This window comes from Megascapheus bottae, chromosome 24 (assembly GCF_031878675.1).
Source record: "Megascapheus bottae isolate mThoBot1 chromosome 24, mThoBot2.hap1, whole genome shotgun sequence".
Taxonomy (NCBI): domain Eukaryota; kingdom Metazoa; phylum Chordata; class Mammalia; order Rodentia; family Geomyidae; genus Megascapheus; species Megascapheus bottae.
The window spans coordinates 3,907,166-3,917,405 of record NC_143532.1 but is presented as its reverse complement, the minus strand read 5'-3'; the positions used below and the strand labels follow the sequence as shown (position 1 = coordinate 3,917,405).

Here is a 10,240-nt window from a genome sequence, read left to right as displayed (position 1 = left end):
GTGCCGGGGGCGGCAGCGCTCCAAGGAGACCCCGCGCCCCCGGCGGAGACCCCGCGCCCCCGGCGGAGACCCCGCGCCCCCGGCGGAGACCCCCGCGCCCCCCGACGGAAACGCCCGCGCCCCCCGGCGAGACCCCGCGTCCCCTGGCAGAGACGCCCGCGCCCCTCGGCGAGACCCCGCGTCCCTCGGCGGAGGCCCTGCACCCCCCGGCGAGACCCCGCGCCCCTCGGCGGAGGCCCCGCGCCCCCCGGCAGCGCTCGGGGTCGGTTTGCAGGACGGGAAGGCGTGGCACGGCTCCGGTCTCCCCCGTATCGCGCCTCCTCCCGCTCCACCGGCTCTAGCCCCGGGTGCCTCAGTTTCCTCCCGGGCGCGGAGGCGGGGCCCGGCCTGGGCGGTCCCGGGGCGTGGCGGGCGGGCCGGCAGGCGGGGCCGCGCGGAGGGGACGGCCCGGCCGTCACGTGGCGCGGCCGCGGCCGGGGCAGAAGCAGCGGGGCCCGGGCGGCGTTGGAGGGGGTTCGCGGCTGGGGAGCGGCGCGGGGACCGAGGCGGGGCGGGCGGCCGGCGGCCGCGCCCCTGGCGGCTGCACCAGGTGAGTGGCCCCGAGAGCCCGGAGCGCGCGCGGGGGGCTCGGGACCCGCGCCCGGGGCCCCCGCGCGCGGCGCGGACCGGCCCGAGGCCGGGACGAGCCGTCGGGGCTCCGCGCCGGTGGGGCCCCGGCCCTGGGTGGGGGCGCCGAGGTCCGGCCGCGGCGGGCACTTCCTCACCGGGGCTGACGCCGCCTCCCCGGCGCGGGCAGCGGGCGCCCGGCCGGGACGGGAGCGCGGGGCGGGGACTTCTCGGCCCAGGGCCGGCGCTCGGGACCCTGGGGAGCCCGGACGTGCCCGGGGCGGCGCGGGGAGCGCGCTGGTCCCCCCGGCGGGGCCGGGCCGCGGCGGGGAGCAGGTGGGCGGCCGGGAGAGCCCCGCGCGGCCGGGATCTCTCGAGCCCGGGACTTCGCGGCTGCGCTGGGAACCGGGCGGGACCGATGCCCCCGCCCGCCCCACGCGGCCCCCGGCCCCGCGCGCAGGTCCGATCCCCGCGAGCGCCGTCGGGGCGCAGGCCTGGGTTTCACTTCTGCACCGAGGCCCGCACGCAGTTTTGGGGCTCCTGCAGGCCGCTCCGCCCCCGGCACCGCAGGGGGACCCCGGGAACGGCCGCCCTCTTCCCCGCCCCGCAGGGGGACCCCGGGAACGGCCGCCCCCTTCCCCGCCCCGCAGGGGGACCCCGGGAACGGTTGGTGCAGCGAGTGTGTGTGTGAGTGTGTGTAAAGTTTTGGAAAACTTCCCAATTTAGGAAACAGTAACTTACCCCAGTGAAGACAAATGGATGCGATGTGAGGCGCCGTCCCCGCCCCCCGCCCCGTCCCGCGCCCCCTGAAAACCATGGCTCCGTTATAGCATCCTCACTGGTTTGTCGTTTGAACGGATCTTTTCAGACCGGGTTGCTTTAAAATGCTCCTCATCCCCCATCTGGAGCCTTTCCTGCCCCTTTCCTTCCCTAGTCTTCTTTAAGGTGGCTGTCACTGTGCCCCACGCGAGTCTGGAACTGTGACCCTCCCGTGTCCCGAGCGCTAAGATCACAGCCTTAGTTGATAGGTTTTTTATGACAACGTCTCACTGAGAAGCCTAGGCTGGCCTTGAACCTCTGATCTTCCTGCCTTCACCTCCGGGAGTGCTGGTGGCCTTAGTTTACCTCAATGTGTGCATTCTATTATTTATTTAAGCACTGCACCCCAACCCCAAGTAACTCATTGTTATTTTCTGGATCAAAGCATGTGAAAGTGTTACATTTGGTAAGGTGCTCTCAGGTTGCTTTAAAACAAAAAAATCTGGAACCAATTTGCACTCCTACCTGCTGTGTTTCTTGGGTCAAAACAAGTGTTGGCTTCCTGGTATTCCTGGCAGAGGCAGAATGTGCAGGCGCGGGGGAGGCTTGCCTGGCAGCTTCAGGGGACCAGGTCGTAGCAGAGATGTTCTGTGGGCTTCTGGAAATGCTGTCCTGCCCGGGATGTGCAGATTGCCCAGGAGAGAAAAAGAAAATCTCCCTATTTCCTGGTGTGTACTTGTTTCTGGCAGACCCCAAGTTCACATCTAAGCTAAGGACATGGAATGTAACAGTGATTTTAAAGGAAAATCCCTTATTGAATCTCAGCTATGCTTGCATGTAATATTGCACATCATTTTGGAAGATTGTCCATTGACAACGAGAAACAGAATGAAAAACATTCCCAAGGTCAGGAACGTGGCCTAGCATGCAGGAAGCCTGGGTTCGCTGGTGTCTCAGTTGCTCCAGCAGGTATTGAGTGAGCAGTACTTGGAATCATGGGGTGGGATGGAGCTGGAACGGAGACCCTAGCACCTGGGCCTGGTTGTTGGCATGAAGGGGCTTTGTGCTCCCTGTTTTTTTTTTTTTTTTTGCCAGTCCTGGGCTTTGGCTCAGGGCCTGAGCACTGTCCTTGGACTTTCTCAAGGCTAGAGCTCTACCACTTGAGCCTCAGCACCACTTCCGGCTTTTTTGCATGTATGTGGTACCAAGGAATCGAACCTGGGTCTTTGTGCATGCTAGGCAAGCACTTTAACCACTAATCCAAACTCCCAGCCCTGTGCTCCCTGTTTTTTTGTCCTTGACTTTGCCCTTGGAACTCCAGAGGTACCTGGCTGGTGCACAGTGAAGCATCTGGAAATGGGGACTGGTTGTGCTGTGTGGCCTTGCCCAAGTCCCTTAACCTCTCTATTTTTCAAAATGATTCTTTTAAGTAGTTGTGCAAAGAGCAGTCAGTTCCTGAGGCTCCTGAGAGGGGCAGGAGCTACCAATTCAGTTGCTGTCTGCTTAAGTTCTGCCACCACTGTGGAACTGAATTCCAGACCCAAGTTGGGGGGAGGGGTCCCCAGGGCTTGCTCTGTAATGGGATGTTTGGATCCAGTGCTTGCCTGTGTGCTTTTGATTAAATTAATTTTTGCTTCCCTCCGCTGTTTGTCATCTGAGGTACATGAGGGGAGCAGGGATGGCTCGGGAGCCCATGTTATAAGGAAGAATGGGCAGGCCCTTGCTTTGTTGTGGGTGCTTATTTAGTCTCCTAACTAGAAACTTGTGAATGGTGGCAGAGGTCTTGGTTCTCGCTCTCTGTTCTTCCTACCACCTGGCTGGGCCTTTCTTCCACTGATGAGACCCAGACACTTCCTGTCCCAGAAACCTCCTCTGAATCCTCCAAGCCCACCCAGATCACATGGTGGGGCTTCCCCCCCCCTCCCCGCCCCAACTGTGACACAAGTCCTGCAGCACTGGGTTCTGAGTTGGGATAGACCAGGTGTGAGGGGGTGAGCAGAGAGCGGGCGAAGGGCTGACTCTTACTTGCACACCTGTGGAAGGGTCTCTTCTTGGTCTGGCAGGGGTGGAGGGAGGGCAGAGGGCAGAGGGCAGAGGGCAGACAGGCCTTTGCATAGTAGTCTTCGGGCTAAGAGCCTGGTAGAGAACTAGCAATCGAGTGCCAGCTGGCCTGTGGGTGTGAGGTTAGGGTCTCGAGGGAAGGTCACTTCAGACACATTTTCCAGGCGGGGAAGGAGTCTGGATTTTGGGGAGCTTGGTGAGAGGCTGGAGGATCAGGCAGCTGTGGTGCTGGTTCTGGTGTGTGAGAATGGGGTCTGTCTCCAGTGCTATTTTGTAGCCTTGAAGGCTACAGAGTAACAAGTTGGGGGGAGGGAGTATTAAAGGAATTTGGAGAGATGGGAGAAAATAAGGATGCACCACAATGGCTGAATCTTAGGAGAGCTAGCTAGCGTCAAGTAAACTACGTCACCTGTCTAGTTTCTTTTCTACAGCTGGAAATGAGAGACTCGTGTGTGTGTGTGTGTGTGTGTGTGTGTGTGTGTGTGTGTGTAGAATCCAGCTCCAGGTCCTCTGGAGCCCTTCACTCATATATATATATATATGAGTGAAGGGCCCCGGACTGGTCACTGTTGAGTTTTGAGCTGCTGACATGCCCTCTCCTGCCCTGGGGCTCGAATTCTGGACTCAGGCACTGTCCCTGGGCTCCTTTTTGCTCAAGGCTAGTGTTGTACCACTTGAGCTGTAGTACTACTTCTGATTTTTTTTTTCTAGTGTGTGTGTGTGTGTGATCAATTGGAGATAAGAATCTTATGGATGGGCCGGGAGTTTGGCCTAGTGGTTAAAGTGCTTGCCTAGCATGCATGAAGACCCGGGTTCGATTCCTCGGTACCACATACATAGAAAAAAGCCGGAAGTGGTGCTGAGGCTCAAGTAGTAGAGCTCTAGCCTGAGCTCAAGCCCAGGACTGGCAAAAAAAAAAAAAAAAAAAAGAATCTTATGGACTTACCTGCCCAGGCTGGCTTTGAACTGTGATCCTCTGATCTCAGCCTCTCAAGTAGCTGGAATGATAGGCCTGGCCACAGGAGCACGTGGTTTGATTCATATCCTGAAGCTTCTCTGGTTGCTGGGTTGACGTGGCACCACAATGCAGTAATTAGAAGAGGCCAAGGCTAAGACTCTAGGAGAGCCCGCCAGGGGAGACAGTTGGATTCTGGATTTGCTGATGGATTTTGCTTGTGGGTGTGAGAAAGCTCAAACAAGGATTTCTCCAGAAGTGGGGTCCCAAGAGCCTCTCTGATGAGCACCTGTGACCCACACCTCATACACCTGCTGGATGCCAGGTGGCCCCAGGTGGCCCTTGCTGTGGCTTCTCCTTCCAGCTTCCAGGATGCTCCAACTCCCTGCTTAGAAGTGGGGGGGGGGGGGAGGCCTGGTGCCTGGCACAGTCAGCAGGGATTTGACCTTGAGGCTGCTGGGCCTTGATGTTTTCTGCCATTTTGGTTTGCTTTCCAATTTCTCAGGACTGTACGGACACGTGGTCAAGGTTTTTATTTTTGTTTCTGTTCCTGGTTTGGCTTAGGAAGTAGAGCGATGGATGGTTAGAAGTCTTTCAGGAAGAGTGGATCTGATCAGGAGGCACCCCTTCCCGCAGCTGGGCTGATTTGGTTATTCAAAGCTGCTCTAACGGCTGGGTCGAGGGGTCACGGAGGTCAGGGGCGCCTCCCCCACCGGGATTTTCATTGAGGCTCTCGCTGGCTGCCTTCGTGGGCTCTCTTAGTGGCCAGTGACTTCCTGTTGCTAGAACCTTCTCTTCCTGACAACTATGACCTGCTAACTCAGCCCCTCTGAGCTGATTGAGCTTTTTTTATTCTGCCCCGCCAGTGTCCTGGCCTTGCTGCTCCTCCTTCCTCCCCGAGTGACCAGCCATGACCTCCGTGGGCAGCGTGGCTGCCCTGCCCGAGTACGAGAAGAGTCAGATGAAGAGAGCGCTGGAGCTGGGCACCGTGATGACCGTGTTCAGTTTCCGCAAGTGCGTGCCCGAGCGGAGGACGGTCCAGGTGATCATGGAGACCCGGCAAGTGGCCTGGAGCAAGACGGCCGACAAGATCGAAGGCTTCCGTGAGTCGGCCCCTCCCTGCTCCCTGCCCTGTCCCCTGGCCCGCCCTCCTGTCCCCCTGCGGATCCCCCCATACCCGTTCTGATCTTCCTGCCTTCAGCTGCTGGTGGGTGAATGTTGAGTTCATCTCTCGTCCGAGGAGGGGGCTTCCACTCCACGTGGGCTCTGCCTAGGGGCAGGACGTTCATCCAGGGAAGGTCTTGAGAAATGACAGAACTGAGACCTGGCCATTTTGGAAACTGGCATTCAGACCCCGTGGACAGAGGGTCTGTTGTAGAGCTCAGTGGCCAGGGCGCGTGGAAACGTGTAGCTTCACAGCCAAATGCCGGCTGGGGTTTCCTGCGGGCCCCAGTGGCGAGAGGCCTTTCTTTGTGCTGTCCAAGACAGCAAAGACATCGCTGATGTTCTAGAGCTTTCCAGCACAGCCGTGGCCCTGGTGGAAGAGCTGTCCCTCTCCTCCCCACTTCGCACCCGATCCCTTCGCAAATACAGCCAGAGCACTCCAGCAGCGCGAGCGCTGGAATGTTCATTCGTTTTTAATTGAACATTTAAAACATACTTCGAATCCTAGCACTTGGGAGGCCAAGACAGGTCTCCAACCTAGGCTGTTGTGAACAATAAGTGAAATATTTGAGAGTTGAGGAGTCTCATAAGCAAGTGTCTCTCTCATCCCAACCCTTCTCCTATGCCTCAGGGGTAAGCTTGTTACCAATTTCTTCTGTCTTCCAGAAATATCTTATGCTTGTGTGTGTGTGTGTGTGTGTATTTTGCACAAACGGAACTCCTGTACAACCCTCAGTAGCTTTTCCTCCCCTCCACTTGATAATTACTTGGAGCCATCTTATCCATGTCTGATATGGCTCTGTTTCATTCTTTTCTGGCCTGGTGGCATTCTGGCACTTGGCTGAGAAGGTAACAGTTCAACTCAGAACATTTATTATTAGCTGTAATAATTATCCTTTGCATTTTTGGTGGTTAATTGGAGATAAAAGTCTCATGGACTTTTCTGTCTGGGCTGGCTTTGAACCTTGAGCCTCAGATCTTAGCCTCAGTAGCTAGGATTAGAGGCATGAGCCACTGGCAACCAGTTTCCATTTTGGTTTTTTTATTTTAAATTGTTATTATAAAGGTGATGTCCAAAGGAGTCACGGTACATGAGGCAGGTGAAGTGTACATTTCTTTTTGGACAGTGTCACTCTCCATGTTATTTTAAATGACTTTAGTTAACCAGCTTGTGTATTAATCCAGCATGTTACTCTTCTTTGGATGTTATATATTGTCATATTTTCCTGAGTTAGCCATCCATTCTGGGAACACTTTTATAGCCAAACAGAGGCACATTCTTGGTATTTTCCGTAGCATAAATCTCCCACCATGTGGTGGGCCGGGGCCCAGTGTGTTCAGTTTGTTCGTCCATCCATCTGTCCTCCCCCTTGCCAGGGTCTGGGCGGGCAACATTTAGAGCTCGAAAATTGGGCAGCGAAAGCCTAGTCCTGCGGGCGTGGCCCAGGCTTCCTTCCCTCCTGTGTTTGCTCTGGCTGCACTGGAAAACCCTCAGCAGCCACTAGGCTTCTCTTGGCCACAGGACTGAGTCTCTGCTGTGTGGGTGTGCGGCAAGCCCAGATGGAGGCTGCCGGTCTGCCTCCCTTAACCCCACCTCCGTCTGGAGGCCGGCCTTCACGTCTGGCTGTTTGGACTCTTGCTGGGTGTCATTCTTCCTGAGAGTCAGTGTAACCCCCATGTTGGGGGTTCACGCCTGTCATCCTGGCTACTCAAGAGGCTGAGATCTGAGGATCACTGTTCAAAGCCAGCCAGGGCAGGAAAGTCTGTGAGACTTGTATCTCCTATTAACCAGCAAAAGGCCAGAAGTGGAGCTGTTACTCAAGTGGTAGAGCACTAGCCTAGAGCAAAAGAGCTTAGGAATAGAATCCGGACAGTGAGTTCAAGATGCAGTACTGGTGCGTGTACGCCTATGCACACATGATACACATGTGTACACACGCACACACACACACTCACACACACACACACACACGTACACGTGTGTGTGCGCGCGCATAAGACTTCAGTGACTTCCAGATTGAAGTGAGTTCCACAATACCCGACTTCGCAGAGTTTCCTAGCAGAATTAGGTCTGCATTAAAAGGACTTAACCCAATATCCGCCATCTTCCTTAAGCTCCTGCAGGCTTCGCCCAGTAGCTGCTTCACTGATGGTGGTGATGCTGGCTAGGGTACCAGCACTTCTGGCTGCCATTATTAAGTGGAGGGACCTACTGTGTTCATTGGTTTTAAATTTTGAAATGATTTTTTTTGTGCTTGAACTCTGGGCCTGGACGCTGCCCCTGAGTTCTCCAGCTCAAGGATACTGCTCTACTTCCCGTTTTCTAGTGGTTAATTGGAGATAAGAGTCTCAAGGTCTTTAGTGCCTGGGCTGGCTTTGAACCACGATCCTCAGGTCGGCCTGAGCCACTAATTTTTATCATCTTCATTTTATAAAACAATAGTTCTATTGAAGCCTGCCATTGAACTCAATATGATGTACAATCTAGTTTTTTGTTTGTTTTTTTAGTATATCCACAGAGCTGTGCTGATGTGATCAGTCAATGTGAGAATGAATTCAGAAATCATTCTCTCTCAAATCCCATGCACTGAGCAGTTGCTTCCTCTTCCTCAGCCCCTGGCAACAATACATTTACTAATTCTGGATATCTCTTGTAAAGCAGTTGTCACTGTGGTCTTTGTTTCTGACTTCTGATTTAGCAGGCTTGGGCCTTGGTCAGCACTACAGCACATACCTTCCTTTCTCCCACTCTGTAATACTCCACTGCCTGGACAGGTGACTTGTACCTTGCTGGGTATTCATTGCTTCTTCCTCTTGGATCAGAGGTCTTACTTACTAAGAGCCAGTTTCAGGTATAAAAAGGGCCAGGTTTAGCCAGAGAACCATGGTTAGGGTCATAGCCAGCCAAGGCTGGCTGGAGCCATATTATAGAAGGAATGCCATCTGGAAGCCAAACCGAAAGCCACACTTCCCGTGACATGGTTCAAATGGTAGAGCACTTGCTTAGCAAACTCGAGGCCATGAGTTCAATGTCCAGTACTGTGCCAAAAAATTTCATGTGTGTGTCAGTTGTGGAGCTGCCCCTGAGCTTTTTCACTCAACTAGGACTCTACAACTTTGAACCACAGTGCAGCTTCCAGTTTTCTAGAGGTGAATTGGAGATAAGAGTCTCACATGCTTTCCTGCTTGGGCCTGGTTTTGAACCATGATCTTAGCCTCCTGAGTAGCTGGGATACAGGCATGAACCACCAGCATCAGGGCCATCGCAATTCTTATCCCCAGTAGGAATTTCAATCTCATTTGCAAAAAGTGAGATTCTATCTTGACCAAGAAAGTTGGCGTCATAGTCTGAGCCTATCATCTCAGGATGTCAGAGGTATAGTAGGAGGAGCCCGTCCAGCCTAGTGCATGCTGTAGCTCCAGCCCCTTTCTCTCAGGCCTGGGTGAGCTGTGATCTGTTATCTCTGTGGATCTGCCTCTTCTGGGCATCTCATACACATGGGAACGCTTAGTGTGAGGCCTTTGCCGTTTGCTCTTCTGCTTACTGTTTTTGAGGTCTTCTTGTTATGGAGTATGCTAGTGCTTCTTTTTTATGTCTGAGTATGAATAGACCACACTTCAAAAAAATCCATTCAAGCAGGGGGCTGGTGGCTCACGCCTATAATCTTAGCTACTCAGGAGGCTGAGATCTGAGGATCTAAGTTTGAAGTTAGCCTGGCAGGAAAGGTCATGAGGCTCTTTTATCTCCAATAATCCTCCTAAAACTGGAAGAGGAGCTTTGGCTCAAAGTGGTAGAACACCAGTCTGGAGCACTAAAGTGCCCAGACTTTGAGTTCAAGCCCCAGGACCAACACACACACACACACACACATACACATGCACGCACACACATACACATGCACGCACACACATACACATGCATGCACACACATACACATGCACGCACACACATACACATGCACGCACACACATACACATGCACGCACACACATACACATGCATGCACACACATACACATGCACGCACACACATACACATGCATGCACACACATACACATGCACGCACACACATCTCTCCCTTCACTGTGCAGTGTACATGGGGATTGTTTGCACGTTTTGGGGGGTAGGCAGTGTCCATATGAATATTCACGGGTGGATGTGGTGTGGGTGTATGCGTTCAGTGGTTTAGGCCTTCTACCGAGGTGTGGAGTTGTTCCAGCTGATCTGCGGGGAGTTACCAGGTCATGTGCCAAGAGGCTGCATCACTTTGTATTTTCCTTCGAGCTGTTTTTGGAAGTGAGCCCCACTTTACCCCAAGGGGCTGGAGCTGGTGATGAGAATGGCCAGGAGAACCCTTAGGGATTGGCGGATGGTGGTGGTGGTGGTGGTGGTGGAGGGGGACAGATTAGGCATGGGGGGCCTGTGGCCTCAGACCCCCAGCTCAGGGTTTGAGTCCCAGCTTTGCCACTTTCTGTGATCCTGGGTTTTCCTTGGCTCTGCTCCCCACTCTGCAGAACAAGGAGAGATGGGGTCTCCAAACAGGCGCAGTCATGTATGCCTGGAGAGGAGGTGGACAGGTTCTGCTTCTCAGAGGGACCCTGGAGGTTTTGTCGCTGATGGGAACCCAGGGACAGGCTGATGAGCTGCTCTAACGTGACCTGGGGCTATGGTCCTCGGGCCTCTGCCAGGGCTCAC

At 54.6% G+C, this 10,240-nt stretch overlaps 1 protein-coding gene across 1 annotated transcript in view; it reads left to right on the top strand.

Moving 5' to 3' along the window:
* The first annotated feature begins 506 nt into the window (after positions 1–506).
* The window catches only part of Plcg2 (phospholipase C gamma 2), a 63,340-nt gene continuing 53,606 nt past the window's right edge, over positions 507–10,240 (top strand). The window contains exons 1-2 of the mRNA XM_090357222.1: positions 507–589; positions 5,248–5,484. Of these exons, the coding sequence (XP_090213348.1) occupies positions 5,292–5,484 (193 nt within the window). The 5' untranslated portion in view covers positions 507–589; positions 5,248–5,291. The remainder of the gene's footprint in view (positions 590–5,247; positions 5,485–10,240) is intronic.